The following is a 20,066-nucleotide window of genomic DNA, read 5'->3' as shown; positions in this document are numbered from 1 at the left end:
GAATGAAATATTTGACATAATTGAAAAACATTGTTTAAAGCACTTACTGTAGTTCTACTTTTAAATATAATCTATTTATAAAAGATTAGCCTGGCCGATCAGTGGTACCCCGAACCTTTAATCCCACCACTTGGGAGGCAGAGTCAGGTGGATCTCTCTGAGTTCTAGGCCAGCCTGGTCTACAGAGTGAATTCCAGGACCATATAGAGACCCTGTCTCAAAAAATGAAAGTGGGTAAAAAAAATTAGGCTTTTATATTAAGTCATCATGCTAGCTATCTTGGGTTTGTGTATTCCATGTGGTTGGAATGCTGCAATGCATCCTTGAGAAAAGTGTTTTTATTGAAATTTGTAAGCCTTTCAGTGTATAAAGGTCAAAGTTTTCTTCTCTAATCCCAGTTTTAAGATCCCTTAAAGAAAGCTTATTCCCCCTTTTATTTTAATATAATTGTGCCATTTCTCTCCTTTCCTCCTCCCCCATCTGTTTCCATCTCCCCTAATCTCCTCTAAATTTATTGCTTCTTTTTTTCCCCTTCTTGTTATGTGTTACTTGTATGTATATGATCTCAGGGCTGACTGGTGTTGGATAACCAATTGGTGTGCTCTTCCTTAGGAAAAACTGTTTCTCTTGATCTCAGCAATCCTTAGTTGTTTGTAGTTAGTTAAGTCTAGACTTAAGGCCTTGTGGGCCTTTCTCCTTTTATGTTGGAATATCATTGGTGACATCCTTTGTAGTACGAATCTAAAAAGGTCTTATTAATGAAATCAAACCTGAGGCCAGTTTTTGGGGTGAATGCTGGAAGATCAGAGAACAGAACAAGTCACAGCTATCTCACCTTGCTAGTTCCTCAGGTGAGCCTGTTTCCTCAGGCTGGAAGCTTCTGAGTCCTCATCCCCATGGCTCTCAGCTGAACTGTGCTGCTCCAAAGCCTGAATACTTCTCCAGTTACATGCTTTACTAACCCTGGTGCCTGGTTTTCACGTCTTATATATCTTTCTACTTTCTGCATTACTCCCTGGTGTTAAAGGCTGGGTTTCTGGGATTGAAGGCGTGGGTCACCATGCTTAGCAGTTTCTAAAGTGGCCTTGAACACAGTGATCCACCTGGCTCTGCCTCCCAAGTGCTGGTATTAAAGGCGTGCACCACCACCGCCCAACTTCTGCTATGCCTATACCCATTTTCTAGCCACTATTTTTGACTTTGTTCTAGTGGCTGTCTGTTCTCTGACCCCAGATATGTTTATTTCGGGGAACATACTATTTTGGGGAACACAATACCACCACAATCCTTTTTCAGGCTATGTTCAGTCAGCCACATTGGTGAGACTTTATGAGTATAGCATCTCTTGACATTTCTAGGAGACACAGTCTCAGAACAAACTCCCTGTTCCTCTGCCCCTGCAATCTTTTCATCCCCTCTTCTACAATGACCCCTGAACCTGAGGTGTAGTAGTTCTGTTGTAGATGTATCAGTAGGGTCTGGCCTCCACAACTCTGCACTTTGATGGGCTGTAGTTGTTTGTAATGGTGTCTCTCTTGCAGAGAGAAGTTTCCTAGATGAAAGGTGAGAACTACATTTACCTTTGGGTGTAACTATAGATAATTAAGAACATAGTTAGGGATTATGCTGGTTTAGTAAAATGGTGGTTGTAGATTCTCCTCCAAGACCCATTAGTTCACCAGCCTTGGATAATTGGCTAGGTTTCCACTATGAGGCATGATTTCCCTCTTGTTAAGTGGGCCTTACATCCAATTAGAGAGCTGTTGCATACCATTACTGCACCCTTAGGGTTATCATTCCATCCTGGTAATTGTGGTTCATACGTATCATAGCTAGATGGGACTTTTGGTTGCTTCCCTCCTTTGGAAGCTGGTCCTCAGGGGGTAAGCTTTAACATCAGATGTAAAGCTCTTTCTTTAAGAAATAGTCTGAATATTTTTGAAAGTCTCTTTGTTATACTGGCTGTGGTAAACTAAGTCATACTGATGAGAGTGATACGTTTCTACTACATTAGAATCTACAGTCTTTTTTATTGTTCTTTGAATTTTAATTAAATAGTATTTAATACTCAGTGTTAATGGATGTCTTAATTTGTCATTGACTTTTTGGTTTTTCGAGACAGCTTTTCTCTATGTAGCTTTGTGCCTTTCCTGGAACTCACTTTATAGATCAGGCTGTCCTCAAACTCACAGAGATCCACCTGCCTCTGCCTCCCGAGTGCTGGGACTAAAGGCATGTGCCACCACTGCCTGGCAAAGATTTATTTACTTATTATGTATACAGTATTCTGCCTGCATGTGTCCCTGCAAGCCAGAAGTGGGCACCAGATCTCATTACAAGTGGTTGTGAGCCACCATGTGGTTGCTGGGAATTGAACTCAGGACCTCTGGAAGAGCAGTCGGTGCTCTTAACCACTGAGCCATCTCTCCAGCCCGTCATTGACTTTTTAATTTAAATACTTGGGTGTATGGGTCAAGGTATTGCTACAAATTTTATGGAAAAATTTTATGTCCTATTCCCATCATGGACCATATGGATAATTTTCTTTAGAAGAGTGCATGGTGTTTTCCTGTTTGTTTTCTTCAAGACAGGCTTTCTCTGAGTATTCCTGGCTATCCTGGAAAACTGGCCTTGAATTCAGAGATACTCCTGCTTCTGCCTCCCAAGTACCGAGATTAAAGGCGTGAGCCACCACTGCCCAGCTGCATGTTGTCTTTTTATTTCTGATTATTAAAGTAATTCCACAGTTTGAGAATTAGAGTTTGATAATTGTATAGCCTGTCCTCTCCCAGAGATAAGCCATTGTTAATATAATCTTGTTTTATTTTGTATTTCTATTTTGTATGAAATAAATATGTACCTAGGACTGTATGTTGCAGCAAGTCATGGACTATTATTTTCTAGGCACCAGTCAGAAGACAGATGAAAGCTAAGCAGCTCAATGCACAGTCTTATGGTGTGACGAGCTCAACAGCACGGCGCATATTGCAGTCATTAGAGAAGATGTCAAGCCCTCTTGCGGTAAAATTTGAAATCATAATGAAATAATGCAGCAGAATTTGAGTTTAGTGAAAAAACTCTGATTTTTATTAACTTTTTGTTTATTGTAATGTTAACAGGATGCGAAAAGAATTCCATCTGCTGTTTCTTCTCCTCTGAATTCTGTACGTTAACTTTTAAATTTTACATGAAATGAGAGTCGATTTTTCAGTTTCCTACCTATTCTAATACTATTTCATTTTTTTCAGCCTCTTGATAGGAGTGGGATAGACAGCACGGCTTTTCAGGCCAAAAAAGAAAAGGTAAGCTATCTCAAACGTCAGCAACTTTGTTGTGTTTACAGTTAGCAAGGTGTAGATTGTGGTCACCAGGGAACATGTTTCAAAAAGGAGCTGTTTTGACAGCCTTGGGATGAGCAACATAGAAAAGTACATTCAGTGTTTCGGCTGTTTTCCATCTTCATGTTTATGACAGTGCTTACGGCGTTCTCTTAATTTTAGGTAAATAAAATGAAGAGTGGGAATTCCAATGTTTAGTCATTAGAAGTGCAGTAAACGTATCCCCTCATTGAAATAGTCAGTTTTGAAGAATTTTTATTATCCAACACATCAAATAGAACTTCATTTTGTTAGATATTTCATCAGCTGAAATACTAGTTGAGGATATTGGAGCTAATAAAATATGCAATGTAAATATCTTGATGCCTTTTAGTTTAATTTTGTGGATTAAATTAGCTTTTGAAACTATTGTGAAGAAGGTTAGTGCTTGGTGATGGTGTTGAAGAGGTGTCTCCTGTCTTATATTTATAGCTATTTTAAGTGTCCTCCAGGAAAAGTAGATGAAAGAATTTAACATTAAGCTCTCTAAAAGTCATTACTAAAATTATCATCTGAATTACTTGTGGAGATTAAATGAGATATTGCTATATGTCATATAATTATTCCTACCAAATATGGGGCAGGAAGAAAGTTAGGTTTTTTTCCACTAAAATTATCATCTGAATTACTTGTGGAGATTAAATGAGATATTGCTATATGTCATATAATTATTCCTACCAAATATGGGGCAGGAAGAAAGTTAGGTTTTTTTCCCTCCCTTGGAAGAATATTTGAATTTCTAGGGTTACCTAGATGTTTGTAGTTAGGTAAGAGGGATTTGTCTGCTTTGAACCATTGTCAAGCTGTAAATATAAAATGTTAACTTTCCTCAGACTCCCATTTTATATCAGAAAAGTAAAGTTTTAAGATTGTGCCATAATATAAATTGTCAGTGAAAATACTATAAGTGTTTATGAGTTGCTGGGTATTAAAAAGCTGTATTACAGTATTGATTGTGTATCACATATAACAAACTTTCTCATAGAAAAAGAGAGTTGAGGATTTGAGGAGAGAGCTATAGGAGCTTTACAGAAAGCTTTGCCCTGGAAACCAGCATTGTTGACAGCTGTTGCTGAGTGAATGGCCTATGCATGATAGTTTATGGACGCAGTGGGTGTTCTAGACTTTATAATTATCTTACACCAACAAGACTTCCCATATTTCAGTGTAGCAAAGGACTATGAGCAAAACACTTGGGTACTTAGACATCAAAACCAGTCATGTCACAGTCTGGAAGTCTTAATATAATGCTTTATCAATTAGACTCCTAATTCCTTTGGTTTCATTTGTTTTTAAAATAGTGGTAAACCACTTTGTAGAAAAAGATTTGCATATATGTTTATGAATTTGAAAATTTTTATAACTTATTTAAAAATCAATTAACCTTAAAAAATTACTCTATTTTGTGTGTGTGTGTTTTTCTGCACATATATGTGTGCCTTGTGCCTTTAGAAGCCAGAAGAGGGCCTCATATCCCCGAGACTGGAGGCGTAGATGTAATGTGCCATATAGGTGCTGAGAACCGAACTCAGTCCTCTGCAGAGAAGCAAGTGCTTTTAACTACTGGGTCATCTCTGGCTCCTGTGAAAAACTATCTTAATTCCCAGTGAAAAGAAATAGAAACAGATGTTTGGGAAAATGGAGAAAAAATAAGTTTTAGCCATGTCCAAAATTCATCTTGGCTAAGGGTAGAGTTGTTCAGTTGTCTTGACTATTGTACAGTTTCATTTTGTGTGGGTACATGTGTACTTGTGTGAAAATCCTGCAGAATAGTTTAAAATTAGATGTATGTATATTTGCATATTAGTAGATTAAATGCCTTTGGTTTATCTTTTTTTTCTTTTTGTTATTTCAGTCTGCCTATTTCTCTAGGAAATAGTCTCTAGTTCACATTAGCTATTTCGAAAAATTTTTTAGATATGCTACTGATCAATAAAAATGTTTATTTTTGATTTCTGTTTTCTTATAAGGTGGACTCTCAATATCCCCCTGTTCAGAGACTAATGACCCCAAAGCCAGTTTCCATAGCAGCAAATAGAACTATCTATTTTAAACCGTCTCTGACCCCATCTGGTGACTTAAGGAAGACTAATCAAAGGATAGATAAAAAGAACAATGTGAGTTTGTTTGTTTATTCTGTTTTCTTAAGACAGTATCTTTTTATATAGCTATGCTGGCCTGGAACTCAGTAGATAACTGGGCTGACCTCACATTCATGTCAGTTATACTGCTTCTACCTTTTAAGTGTTAGATTGTAGGTGTGCACTACCACATCTGTCTGAGTGTATTTATTTTTTACCAGTTTATTTTCTTCTTGAACCAGTCTTTGAATATTGGCTGGAATGAATATGTAAATAGAGGACCTCTCCTGGCTTAGTCTAGTAATTGTATGATGCCTGTTAACTAGTGAGGAGTTAGAATTGGGATACTTTAAAAGTAGCTTTCACCTAGATCACAGCCCAAATTTGTGTGGGCATATTTTATATATTCATTGCCCAGATAAATTTTGTTAAATTTATTTATCTATGAGTCTTATTTGTGCTGCTGAATTCTAAAAGGTTTCAGATGTTATATCTTTTGACTGAATTTCTCCTATGTTAACTCACTTTAAAAAGAAAATATTTTTATTTTATTTTATTTTTTCGGACATGGTTTCTGTGTGTAGTTTTGGTGCCTGTCCTGGATCTTGCTCTGTAGACTGAGCTGGCCTTGAACTCACAGAGATCTGCCTGGCTCTGCCTCCCGAGTGCTCCACTCTAAGTTCTAACTTAATTCTCTCATCTTAGTTCTGCTCCATCTAGGTTCTCATCCATCTAGTTCCTTCTCATCTTAACTCCTCCCCATCTCCTCCTCTCTCATCTTGTTTTTCTTCATCTGGCCCTTCCTCATCTTCCATCTTGTTCCTCTAGTATTCTCTTCTATCCCTTCAGTCTGGTTCTTCCCATATAGTTCGTTCCTCTCCAGTTCCTACCCAACTAGTCCTTCTGTTCTCTTTTCTCTGTCTTGTCCTCAAGTCCTGTCTCCAAACCTCCTCTAAGTTTCCTTATACCTCTGAGCTCCCTCATCTCTCAGGTCTTCGGTTTTAAAACCAAGCAAAAGCAATCCTTTGGCTGAGTAAGGTCACCAGGCTTGAGTTCTTGCAGGGTCATAAAGTCAGACAAGAGGTTTCCTCAGGGAGTGACCGTCAGGCTTTCTTTTACAACCCAAAAAGGGAGTGGTAAAGGAGGTCAATTGAGAGCTAATGATTAGTTAGTATATCAAGAAAAGGGGATTTATGTGCTCACACTACATCCCTAGAAGTGGTTAGGTAAGAAGTTGGGGGTCTGTAATGTTAGTAAGGTTGTATAAGAAAGGAGGGTCTCAGCTTAAACTGCAAAAGAAATAAAGCTATCCTCCTGACCTAGGAGACTGGCCTTGTTTCCATAAGGATGTTACCTTAGTTCGGGAGACCATTTGGCCTTGGATGTCTGATACGTATTTTAGATAAATACACTGTTAGTAGTTCTTGGAAGCAAACAGCATACAAGAAAATCATTGTAGGAACCAGCTAATATATATACAAAAGCTAAAATATCACCAAGACTTCTTAAGCCATGGCTTGACCTTCAGAAAAGTGACCTTTGGAAAAGTCCTTGACCTTTCCAAGTGTAGCTTTTGTGATAGCAGTTGGATCCCATTACACTTTCCTACGGCTTACAGCACTTGTGTACTCGCTCATCTTCATTCATTACTCGTTAGCATTTTGTCATTAAGATTCCCTTTTGAAATTTCTGATTCTCAAGATTTAAAACTTTCTTCATTATTGCTATTGTTGTTATTAGTGTTTGTAATTAGTCAGACCTAGGGCCTTAGGTTTGTGAGGTAAGTGCTCTGCCACAGGACTACATCTCAGCTTGTAAGAAAAAAAAAAACAAGATTTCACTATATTTGCTTTAATTTTTTTCTCTGCTTATCCTACAGATTAGGACTTCCCATATGTAATACGTAATAGCATTCAGACCCAGTAATGAATGTTGGTACACAACAAATCTACAGGTTTTATTTTAGATGTTAAGCAGTTGTCCCAAAAGAAAAATGTCCCAAGATTAGGACTTGTAGTTGTTGTGTCTTTGTCTCTGTCTCCATTATCCAAGAACAGTCTTGAAAAACAAAAGTCAGTTACTTTGTAATGTCCAGCAGTGTGAGATTGTTCTGGATGGACCTAGATTCTGATTATTCTTGGTTAACCACTGAAGAAGGGCTGGGTGGGCTCTTCTTAGTGCTCAGGCATGCCTATTTTTGATCTCATTAGAATTTTTTTTGTTTTTTGTTGTTTTTGTTTTTTCCGGAGCTGAGGACGGGATCTAGGGCCACTGAGCTAAATCCCGAACCCCTCATTAGCATTTTTGAGAATTCTTGCCTGAAGCTGTTTGTTGATTGCACTGTGGTGGATCTTTAATTCCATTGTTCTTTCTCCATGTAGTGGTTAACCCTTTGCTATAAAGAAGAATTTCTTTTCTGTATTTGATTTACTTCAACTGAATTCTGAATTTAATGAAGTCTAAAAATACTTGCTTATGTCTGCCCTGCCCCCCCATTGGCTTTGAATAGAATCTTTTATGCTCTTTTACTGTGACCCATCATTTTTTGAGCACCTCACTTTTTAACTTTATTTTATGTGCATTGGTGTGAAGGTGTCAGATTTCCTGGAACTGAAGTAACAGACAGTTATGAGCTGCCATGGGGGTGTTGGGACTTAAATCTCGGTCCTCTGGAAGAGTAGCCAGAGCTCTTAACGGCTGAGCTATCTCTCCAGCCCGCACCTCACTTTTTATATTGCAAGGTAATTCAGAATCTTGGACATTTCTAGCTCCCTATTCATGTAACTGGCCATTTGTACAAGAAGCCTTTGGTTCTTTTCAGTGAGAGGAATTTACATCTCAGAGAATCTGTCCTTATTAAATTACATGTGCATTTAGTGTGCAAGAAGGAAAGTGATCCCCCCCCCCAAGTCAGTGGGAACTTTGTACTAGTGTTTTGGTAAATACATGTTGAATGACATCGTGTATACACACACACACACACACACACACACACACACACACACACACACAGCCTCTCACGCATAAAGTAAGTAGTACAGTTGTAACTCTTGGTTAGTAGAGAACATGTCTAAATTACATATTCCAGGACTTGTTTTAAAAAAAAAAAAATCACCAAATTTCTTTTGGGTTTTCGAGACAGGGTTTCTCTGTAGCTTTGGAGGCTGTCCTGGAACTCACTTTGTAGACCAGGCTGGCCTCGAATTCACAGAGATCCACCTGCATCTGCCTCCCGACTGCTGGGATTACAGGTGTGTGCCACCACCGCCTGGCAAAAATCACCAAATTTCTAATTCCAAATATTTATAGGGTAAAGCATGTTATTAAGAAAATTTGAAGCTATGGATGTAGCTTTCAGTGGTACTTATCTTGCATGTGTTAAGGCTCTGAGTCAATCCTACCACCAAAAGAGAAAAAATTTAAGCCAGACATAGTCATTCTGTAATCCCAGCACTTGGTGGGTGGAGGCAACAGGATCTGGAATTAAAATCTAGTCAAATACTCATACTGAGTTTGAGGCATGCTTCTCTTATTCCTATCCCACCCCTACAAAAAATTATGTTTTAAATAAAATCTTCATTCTATTTTTTTCTTCAGACTATAAATGAAAAAAATATCTCAAGACAAAATAGAGAGCAAGAAAGGTAATGTCATTTCATATACAATTAAATTTCTTTATATTTATTTTGTAAGGTTCATATTTATAATCTCTAAGATTAAGAAAATTAAAAGTATACTTAGGGGAGCATTGAGATGACTCAGCAGGTCAAGGTACTTGCTACCAAGCCTGAAACCCTGTGTTCAATCTCTAGAGCTCACATAGGGGGAACAGAGAATTGACTTTCCACAGCTGTCCCATTACCCTCACAAGCTCTCCATGTGATGATCATGTGTGCTCTCATGTGCTCACACACATGCACAAAAGAAATGTAGAAAAGTTTATGTTTTGCTATTTATTGATTGTCTTGTTAGCTCTTCTGGTAGTTGAATATTCATTTAACAATTCTGGGACAAAATAATATATCAATTGTAATTTTCTTTTTATTTGCTAGTGGCTTTTCATACCCCAATTTCAGTATTCCTGCAGCCAACGGTTTATCTTCTGGAGTAGGTGGTGGAGGTGGCAAGATGAGAAGAGAGAGAACACGCTTTGTTGCTTCTAAACCCCCGGAGGAGGAGGTAGGCTCCTATTTTATAGAACTTTGACATGGTGGTGGTGAGGTGAGACCCACAGGAATGGGACTTGGGAAGACTTGGATTGAAAATTATCCACCATTTGAAACCATCCTTTAGACTGTGCCTATCCAGAACCTGACCTAGGAGCCTTAACTTCATGAATTGCATAAAATAACTTAAAACAGAAACACCATTTTTTTTTTTTTTTTTATGTAGGTTATTCCCATTCAAATTATTTGATTCTCTGGACACTGCCTTAGGGTTTTGCTTATTTTTCAAATGTACATTGTATTGACACTATGTACTTTTGTTAGCCCCCCCCTCCTCTCCCTCCCTCCCTCCCTCTTTCTCCCTCCCTCCCTCCTTTCATTCATTCATTTTTGTTAGTCTTCTCTCTGTGTGATACTTCATGTTAAATGGAACGATGGGTTTTAAATTTCTCTGCTATTTATCCTTTGTGCAGATTTACTACAATTAATCCATTCTCTCATCAGGGTACATTTGGGCTGATTCCCAGTATGTGCTAAGGTGAATATTTATACACTTCTCCTTTGCCATGTGCAGTTTGGTCTGGAGGATATTTACCTAGGAATGGGACTGTTGGACTGCAGGGGTTGGCACATGTCTTTAAATGTGTTTGACTTTACTGTATTCCTCTTCACAACACGTCACATGATCATAGGTGGACCGTCTAGTTGTTTGTTTTGTTTTTCTTTACTAGCACTGTTTCGTTTGGACTCATTACTGGTGTGAAAGCTATAAAATGTCATTGGGATTTTATTTTTCATTTTCTTGTTTAATGGGAAGGAGTCGTTTTTTGTATGTGTTTTGTGACCATTTAAGTTTTTCTTTATTCATATATTCCCTATTGGATTTAAAAAAAATTTTAATTAGGATGAGTTCTTGGCCTGATGAGGTAGCTAAGTAGGTGGGAGGTACCTGCTACAAGTCTGGTAACCTGAATTTCAGCCCTGGGACCTATGTGGTGGAAGAAGAGATTTGACTTCTGTGGGTTGTCTTTTAACTGCCACATGTACTCTATAGCATGTGTGTGTGTACACATGTGGGAACACACACATACAATTCATATACAATTTAAAAAGGAATTGAACTTGGATGTAGAAGGTAGAGACTAGTTGAAGACTGGTGAAGTTGACTGGAGTTGGCTCATTTACTACTACCTTTTGAGTTGAAACAGCTCCCATTTCATTCAGTCTTTTTTAGAAAGATTTATTTATTTTCTTTATGTATATGAATGCTCTATCTGTATGTACACCTTTGTGCCAGAAGAGGGCATCAGATCCCACTATATAGATGGTTGTGAGCCTCCATGTGGTTGCTGGGATTTGAATTTAGGACCTCTGGAAGAGCAGCCAGTGATCCTGACCACTGAGCCATCTCTCCGGCCCCCATTTCATTCTTTAAGAGTGATTTCAGCCAAACTAAATCACTTAAGGCTCTTACCATGCTCTAAGAAGATGTTCAACTTACTAGTTCATTTAAATTTTGGATTGTAGGGTTTTTTTTTAATTTTACATATATGGGTGTTTTGACTGCATGTTAGGTCTGCGCCATGTGCGTGCAGTACCTATGAAGGATAGAAGAGGATATCAGATTCCTTAGAACTGAAGCCATGGACAGTTGTGAGCCACCATCTGTGTGTTGGGAGTTGAACCTGGATCCCCTGGAACTGCTCTTAATCACTGAGCTATCTCTTCAGCCCCAGGGGAGTAATGCTTTGACTTAGTTGTTTCTAATTAAAATTTCTCATTATGCTTATTGACCCCTAGTGTTCTAGAAGTATATATAAAGGTTAAAACTTATATTTAATTGATAGGTGAATTTTTTTCTCACGTGTGATTGTGGGCACACATGTGCCAGGGTTCATGTGTAGAGGTCACAGGACATCCTCAATCATTGATTTTTTGCTTTCCATTTTGTTTGAGACTGGGTCTCTCTGTTGTTTGCAGCTGTGTGTGCCAGGGTAGGTGGCTGGCAGAGTTCTGGGAATTCCTGTCTCCCATTTTGTCATGGGAGCGCTGAGATTATAGACTGCCTCTGGTTTTATGTGGATTCTTAGATTTGAATACAGGTCCGCACACTGGTCAAAAAAGTGCTTGCCACCGAGTCATCTCCCCAGTTCAGTTTATGTTTGACTTTAAAGTTGGATTTCATATCTGTGTTTGGTTTTACAGCTTGTTGTGGGAGTTTTTTCACTCTCTCATTTTCCTGGTTGGTTTTGTAGTTGTGCATTTCGAGCATCAGAAGAATAACTTTGGCGGTTTATGTGCTGTGCCGTATAGTGCCCTGCCCAGAGTTGGGATTCTATAAGTAAAGGGCCCACTTACTGGTCTGGAGGTTTTTTTCTGCTTGCCACTGGAGTATTGTGAATTGACAACATGTCTGCCTTATTGAAAGACAACTTGAGCTTTGAATGCCCTTTGATCATAAACTATGTATAATTTGTTGGTTTTTTCTTTTTTTTAAAGCTTTGTTTTTTGTTTTTCCAAGATAGTGTTTTTCCGTGTAGTTTTGGTGCCTGTCCTGGATCTCATTCTGTAGACCAGGCTGGCCTTGAATTCACAGAGATCCACCTGGCTTTGCCTCCCGAGTGCTGTGTATGCCACCGCTGCCCAGCTGATCTTTTTTTTTTTTTTTTTTTTTTTTTTTTAATTTCTTAATTTATGTGTTGGGGAGGCGCACATGTACTTGATTGTACTCCCAATACCCTATATGGCTTTGTTTCATAGTGGAATCATAAATGTACAGAGGAAGACATTTTCCCCCCATTTAAAAAATACTTACTGGGGGGTGGGAGAGGGTACATGTACCACAGTGCATGTGTGGAAGTTAGTGGACAACTTTTAGGAGTCGGTTCTCTTTCCACTTTGGGCTCTGGGGATAGAACTCAGGTTGTCAAGCTTCTGCTGCAAACAGTTCTACCTATTTGCTGCCTCCCCTCTCATTTTTATAAACTAGAAAATTGGTGCTGAAATTAAGTTACATGGCAGTTGGTGGCACAACTGGGAATTGAAGTCTTTAGGTTTTTTTTTTAACTCAAGAGCTCTTGTTAATATTGCATGGGGTCTATTTTCTTTCTTCCTGTTTAAACTTGCTCATAACTACGTCAGTTCTCCTTGAAAATAAGTAGGTAAAGCATGGCATAAAAGATGACATCGTCACAAAACATGCTGTGTTTTAGGAAGTGGAAGCACCAGTGTTACCGCAGATCTCTCTACCAATCAGCAGCTCCTCACTGCCTACATTCAGTTTTAGTTCCCCTGTGATCTCAGCTTCTTCATCGTCACCGGTCAGCTCTTCTCAGCCATTACCAAACAAGGTACAGAACCATTGTATGAGTGTGGTGACTTGTGGTTTACTCCTTTACTCCAATACTTAAAGAAAAAATGGCTTTTCATTGTAAAAATCAGTAACTCAAAACTAAGAAGAGAAAAATATTGAGGAATTGGTGCTAGGAATTGATTCTAGGGCCTTTTTCATGTTGGGGAACCCCCCCCCACCCACAAAAAAACCCAAGAAGTGGAACCGGTGTTTTATTATATTTTAAAATGTATATTTACAGTGGGAGTATTCCAATCTCATCAAGTCCATGCACTAGACCAATAGTGAGAAAATTGGTCTCCAACAGTATTTCCAGTTCAGGAAAAAGCAGTTGCTAGTCAGTGATTTAAGAAGTCAAAAGTATTTTAAATTTATATGGAAAGAGTGCCTTTATTTCTTTTTTTTTTTTTTCCTTCCCCTCAGACCTGAGGATCAAACCCAGGGTCTTGTGCTTGCTAGGCAAGCGCTCTACCACTGAGCTAAATCCCCAAACCCCAGGAGTGCTTTTATTTCTTTGAAATTATTTTCTTAAAGTCTGTTTTACCATTCAGTCTTCTTACTGTCTCTTTTTCTGTCATTCCTCACTACGATGGAAAACCCAGGTACAGACCTCTCTGGCCAGCACTGGCAGTCCTATGTTCACATTTGCATCTCCCATTGTAAAATCTACACAGGCAGATGTGCTACCTCCAGCATCTGTAAGTACCGATCAAGGACAGTTCATTATTGATTTTTCAAAGCCATAGTGTTTTGTTTTTAAATCAAACCTAAGATTTAATTAGTAGTAAAGCACTCCTCCAAATTAAAAATTGGGTGTACAGGAAACAAATGTATTCTTTAGTACATGTTTAGATATGTGTGTGCACATCTTCTCTGTGTCATTTGTGCTGTTACAGTGAAGATGTTTTGATTTCATTAGTATTTTTTCAGTTTTTCCCAAAGAAGGACATTCATTTGCATTCATTTATATTCTAGAAATTTAACATGGCTTGAATATAGTATATATAGTCAGTGTTTTCTTGTAACTTTAGACTCTCCTAAAATGCTGATTGATTGCTGTCTCCTGAAGATTAGAAGATGAAAAGATGCTGACAGTTGCATCATAATTGCATTTAAAATCTCTAAACACTTTGAATCTTGAACAATTCTGTTTTGGGTATTGTTACACTGTGTGTGTGTGTGTGTGTGTGTGTGTGTGTGTGTGTGTGTGTGTATATATATATGTATGTATGTATGTATGTATGTTTCTTTGTAATTGGGAACTATTGGGTAAGAATAATAAATACATGTAATGTTCCTGTTGTATAAACTTCCATCATCTTTTACGTATTGTCTAGGTTTTTTGTTTTGTTTTTTGAGAAATGATCTTACTGTGTAGTGGTGGCTGGCCTGGAGCTCATTATATAGGCTGGGCTAACCTTGAACTCACATAGATCACCTGCCTCTGCTTCCTGAGTGCTGGGATCAGAGGCCACACTTGGCTTGTTTTCAGGGTTTTGACTGTATACTTTTTTTTTTCCGTAGCTAAGTGTTAACAGATAAATGTAGTTTTCTTGCATCATTGTCCCCCAAACATCATTTTTTTTTTTTTAAGATTTATTTATTTATTATGTATACAGTGTTCTGTCTGCATAGACACCTGCAGGCCCAGATCTCATTACAGATGGTTGTGAGCCACCATGTGGTTGCTGGGAATTGAACTCAGGACCTCTGGAAGAACAGTCAGTGCTCTTAACCTCTGAGCCATCGCTCCAGCCCCAAACCTTATATTTTTATAAGATGCTGTTCAAAAGCTCAAGACCTGGGGATTAGCATCTCTTGAATATTTTATGTAATGCTTTAAAAGAAGAAAATGCATAAACAGTTAAAAATGCTGTCAAACTGACAATGCTGTTAATATAATTTTTTATTCACTGAGTTTTTCATTAATTTATTCGAGATAGTATCCGGTTATGTTGCCTAGGGTGACTTCAAACTTGGTTCAAGTACTTTCTTTCTTAGCCTCCCTGATTTGGGACTAGAGCTCAGCATCAGTGTACTAGGTACTTGGTTTATGAGTTCTAAATTTAGGAATTACAAAATATGAAAAGCTATCTTATTTATGACCAGTGATATTTAGCATACCTTTTGGTGTAATGTAAAATTAAGTCCTGTTATTTGTTTCATGATATTTTGACAGCTGAAAAATACCTTTTCTCATTATAGATTGGATTTACATTTAGTGTGCCTGTTGCGAAAACAGAACTTTCTGGCTCTAATAGTTCTTCAGAACCAATTTTAAGTAGTTCAGGTAAGTAAAAATATGCTTCACAATCTTTACATAATAAAAACAAAACCCATATGTTAAGGGGAGCACTTCAGTTCTCCTTTGGTCATTCTTGAAAGTGCTTTCATTTGAAGGAAATCAGCTCTGAAAAGTTAGTGTAAGTTATTCTGGCAGTGGTTTTTCCCTTTTTAAAAATAATTAGCGTGAGTCATTTTTAACTGTTGGTAAGCTTGGTTTATTGTGTGCTGGCCATAATAATGCATTTATGCACTATAGTTAGTCAGAATAAGACACTAAAATTTTTGTCACATCTTATATCCTGAAGGCTTATTATTGTAGTTGTGGACCTAATTGTTGAGGTTTCTTTCACTTCACATACATTTTTAGTTATGCATTTTGCTGGTTTCAGATTAGTGATGCATAAGTTCTGAACTGAAGAAACACTGCATCACTAAGTGAATGAAATTAGTCAGATCCTCAAAACAGATTTTTGTGGTGGTGGTGGTGGATTTTGGTGTTTCGGAAATAAGAAAGCATCTGAGTTAATTGCCTAGGTAAAGAATTTTGAGCAAGGATATTTTACCCAAGAAGGAAAAGGAAGCGGCGAACCAGGGATCCGAGCAATGGACTCACTTGCATGTGCTTTGTCATGAGGCTGGAGAAGTTGCATTAAGTCTTAAAAGCCCTTGCCTTCCATGCTGAATAAATGGCTTGATGAATACACACATACACACACCTACCTGTTCTTGCTCATGCTACGTGCTTACTCTAGCCTTAGTTTTTATTCTGATACTTCGTTGTCTTTTCGGGGGGTCGTGTTTTTGCTTTTGTTTTTCAACAGGGTCTCTACCCATCCCCTGCTGTCTTAGAACTCACTGTGTAGTCCAGGCTGGCCTCCAACTCAAAGAAATCCTCCTGCCTCTGCCTCCTGAGTGCTGGGATAAAAGGTGTGTACCACCACTGCCTACTGCCCCCCCCCCCCCCCCCCCCACATTGGTGTTTCTATGAGAGTGAGTGAAATAGTAGTTAAGGGGTGACAGTGGGATACTGAGTAAGAGCACATGCAATGTTGTAAGTACAGACATCAGTTGGGGTTCTGGTCCTATCCACAGTATTTTTCAAATATCTACTCAAAGGCCTAAAACCCCTAGATCCTGCCTTTAAAAATGTATATTATTAAACCAAATAGAAAAAGTAGTTAGGACATAGAAGTTAAGAGAGGTTTTGGATTTTCTAGGCATCTGAACAATAGGACCCATAGACAACGGAAAGGGCCCAGAAAAAGTTTGTCTGTGCTCTCCCAAATTGGATGAAACAGGTCTGTATCATAGAAAGTAGCAAGCAATTTCAGTTTCAATTCTTACCATTAGTTATTTTCTTAAATGTTACTATGGACTTGAAGAAAATCCTTGAATTGAGCAATCTTAAGACTAGTTTCAAAGACAGAAATTTCGTCTTTCTGAGTTTTACTAATGTTTTAATAGTAGATGACTGGCTTTGCATTTTATTGTTTTTTGAATTTTTAGGAGTTGGTCATAGATATATTTATGAGTGGAATCTTTAGAAGTATGTGTTCTTGCAGCACAACCATTTCTCACAACTTTTATCATTTAAAGAAAGTGATTGAAGTGTGTGGATGGTGGCGCAGTGCCTGTAGTTGCGAGTTTGAGACCAACTTGGACTGCAAGTTCTCATTTCAACATTTCAAACAAAACAAAAACAATATGTGGAGGTCATGAGTAATTTTGTGAAAGGAGCAAGTGTTTTCTTTAATTCCTATTTTTCTTCCTTTTTTTTTTTTCTTTGGAGACAGGGTTTTTCCGGGTAGTCTTGCGCCTTTCCTGGAACTCACTTTGTAGACCAGGCTGGCTTGGAACTCACAGAGGTCTGCCTGCTTCTGCCTCCTAAGTGCTGGGATTAAAGGTGTGCGCCACCACCCAGCTAATTCCTATTTCTGTCACATTGAGTACTGTCCTGCTAGCATCTCCCGACTCCCAAATACCCAGCAGCTGCTTCCCAGATTACCACAGAGGCTTATATTAATTATAAATGCGTGGCTGATGGCTCAGGCTTATTACTGACTAGCTCTTACATTTAAATTAACCCATTTCTACTAAGCTATGCATCCCTAGGTGGTCTGCGGCTTAGCGGTCCTTTGGCATCCTGATCCTTGGTGGATGGCTTGTTTCTGCCTCATCTCCACCTTTCTTCATATCTGTCCTCAGTTTGATTGTACTGCCTAACCTTATCTTGTTTCGCATTGGCCAAACAGCTTTATTATCAACTAATGAGAGCAACACATATTCACAAGCATATATATAGAAGGACATCCCACAGCAGAGTACATTTCAGGTTGTCCTTAAAAATTTGCTTTTGCTGAGAGTAGTGGCTCTTAGAAGCACTGGGGAGACTGAGGCAGGAGGAGTGGAAGTTCAAGGCCAACTGTATTAAAGTTAGCTATGTATCTCAGAGGTTGAGAGCACTGGCTACTCTTACTCTTCATTTCCCAGCACCTACATGGGATCTGACTCCCTTTTTTAGCCTGCATGGGCACCAGGCATACATATATATACGTGCAGGCAAAGTATAAACATAAAATAAATATTAAAACTAATAAAAAGTTACTTTGCCTTATGTTTACTAAGTTATGATTGTAAAATATGAAAGCAAGGTCTGACAATCACTCATCCAGCTATTATCAGCATCTGCTAATCTCTAGATAAAAGTTTTATTTTCTAATCTGCTTTACCACAGTTATACTTTATGAATAATTTTTGTGGAGTGCATAGCATTCTATTGTCTCTATCTGATAATTCATATAACAAGATTTTTATTATTGAATATTATAATGCATGTTTTTCAGTAGTATAATTAGAGGATATTTTTAATCATAATATGGATTTCTAGATGTGAAACTAGTTGAAAATTGCTTTGGTTTGTTTTTTAAATTGCTGTTTGATCAGATTGATTATATCAGGCATTGGACAAACTTCCCATTTGTCATGTCTGGCTACTGCTTCTGTTTGCCTTCCAGAGAACTCATGGGCTGATAGTTGTCATCTTTATTACCTGTTTCTCTGCAGAGTAGTTTGTGAGGGAATGTACAATGTAAGAAATAGTGTTTTTACGGGGGCTGGAGATGGCTCAGTGGTTAAGAAGAGCACTGGTTGTTATTCCAGAGGTCCTGAGTTCAATCCCCAGCAAATACATGGTGGTTCACAACCCTCTGTAATGAGATCTGGCGCCCTCTTCTGTATACATAATAAATATATAAATCTTTAAAAAAAATAGTGTTTTTACTTTTGCGATGGCAGTTTGTTTAACTCTGCTCTTTGTTATTTGTCCATTATTTTTGAATTGGGGTGAGTTTTTCAGAGTTTTAGAATCTGATCAAAAAGTTGTTTTGAAAATAGTTTTAACTCAACTCCACTGTTTTTTCCTCTTGGCTCAATAACCTATAATTTAAAAATTACAGCTCAAGATAACACTGTAGTGAATAGTTCAAGCTATAAGAAGCGAAGTGCCACTTGTGAGGACCCTTTTACACCCGCAAAGATCCTGAGAGAAGGAAGTGTTCTAGACATTCTGAAAACCCCTGGTAAGTGTGGCTGCTCTTGTGATAATAACAATCTCTCTCTTTCTCTCTCTCTCTCTCTTTTTTTTTTTTTTTTTTAATTTTGAGCTGACGATCGAACCCAGGGCTTTGTGCTTGCTAGGCAAGTGCTCTACCACTGACCTAAATTCCCAACCCAATAGTAACAATCTCTATTGCAAACTTATGGGGTCATGAATGTTGTTAACAATTTAAGTTTTTTTTAAAAAAAAATACAAGTAAATGCATAATGAGGTAACTTGTGAATCTACTAGATATTGTGCTGTATAAATTCTGTCAAAACTTTCACTTAATTCTCTGTCATTCAAGGACTCCATTAATAGGGAAATCTATCCCTAAGTTGTGAATATAGAAAGAGAAGATGTCACCTTTTTTATTGTTGTCTTTCTCTGACAAAAGCATTGAACTACCGTCTCACATCAGTCTTTTGTTTGCTCTATGTACAACTGGGCTGTTTGCCAGTGCAGCATATTTGAAGGGTAATGCTCAAGTCTTGAAAGTTAGAGGGCAGTGCATTGTTAATTTTTTAATTAACCTTTTATTTTATTTTCATTTTTACTTATTTACTTACTTCTTAATTAATTAATTAATTAATTAATTAGAGCTGAGGATCGAACCCAGGGCCTTGCGCTTGCTAGGCAAGTACTCTACCACTGAGCTAAATCCCCAACCCTTAATTAACATCTTTATATGTACTCAGATATAGAATAAAACTTCAGTACATCTCTAAAAACCTAATGATCGGGTCAGGCTAACATAGGTACCTAACTTGAAGAGGATGACTAGAAATTAAAAAATAGAAATACATTTTCAATTTGAAATCAAAAGAGAATGTTCATAGTTTGAATTGTAGTGAATAGTACTTGGATGTAAAGCTGTTTATAAATAAGGAAACCTAATAGCTCAGAAAGAATGTAGATTTGCTCAGTAGACATGTTCAGTATTTAATGGATTAAGGTTTAAAAAGCAGCCTTGTTGTCCTCTATAACAAGGTTCAAAGAATTAGGTTGTTTGGGGTCAGTTTCCTCCCTTTATAGATAGTATATGCTGCCTGCACAGCAGGTATGGCTGAACTCCAAAGTACATGGACTAGAACTACCCATTATCAGGCGGGGCCAAAGGTGTAACTTTTAGAGCTACATTTTTTTCTTTCATAATCGTGTCCCCTTTTATTTAACTAAACTTTAAACAGGAACAAATTGAGTCTTCAT

General features: G+C 37.9%; 1 protein-coding gene across 2 annotated transcripts in view; it reads left to right on the top strand.

Annotated features, from left to right (window-relative positions):
* Nucleotides 1-20,066, top strand: part of Nup153 (nucleoporin 153) — a 54,639-nt gene that overhangs the window by 19,446 nt on the left and 15,127 nt on the right. Inside the window, exons 6-15 of one of the 2 annotated variants that reach the window (XM_036187096.1) lie at nucleotides 2,905-3,021; nucleotides 3,120-3,164; nucleotides 3,249-3,302; nucleotides 5,348-5,494; nucleotides 9,056-9,102; nucleotides 9,511-9,637; nucleotides 12,837-12,974; nucleotides 13,579-13,674; nucleotides 15,182-15,266; nucleotides 18,718-18,840. In XM_036187096.1, coding sequence (XP_036042989.1) covers nucleotides 2,905-3,021; nucleotides 3,120-3,164; nucleotides 3,249-3,302; nucleotides 5,348-5,494; nucleotides 9,056-9,102; nucleotides 9,511-9,637; nucleotides 12,837-12,974; nucleotides 13,579-13,674; nucleotides 15,182-15,266; nucleotides 18,718-18,840 — 979 coding nt within the window. The remainder of the gene's footprint in view (nucleotides 1-2,904; nucleotides 3,022-3,119; nucleotides 3,165-3,248; nucleotides 3,303-5,347; nucleotides 5,495-9,055; nucleotides 9,103-9,510; nucleotides 9,638-12,836; nucleotides 12,975-13,578; nucleotides 13,675-15,181; nucleotides 15,267-18,717; nucleotides 18,841-20,066) is intronic. The other variant, XM_036187097.1, reaches the window with a different exon arrangement.

The sequence above is a fragment of the Onychomys torridus genome, chromosome 5, assembly GCF_903995425.1.
Source record: "Onychomys torridus chromosome 5, mOncTor1.1, whole genome shotgun sequence".
Taxonomy (NCBI): Eukaryota; Metazoa; Chordata; class Mammalia; order Rodentia; family Cricetidae; genus Onychomys; species Onychomys torridus.
The sequence above is the reverse complement of the archived record's forward strand: the minus strand, read 5'-3'. Positions and strand labels throughout refer to the sequence as shown.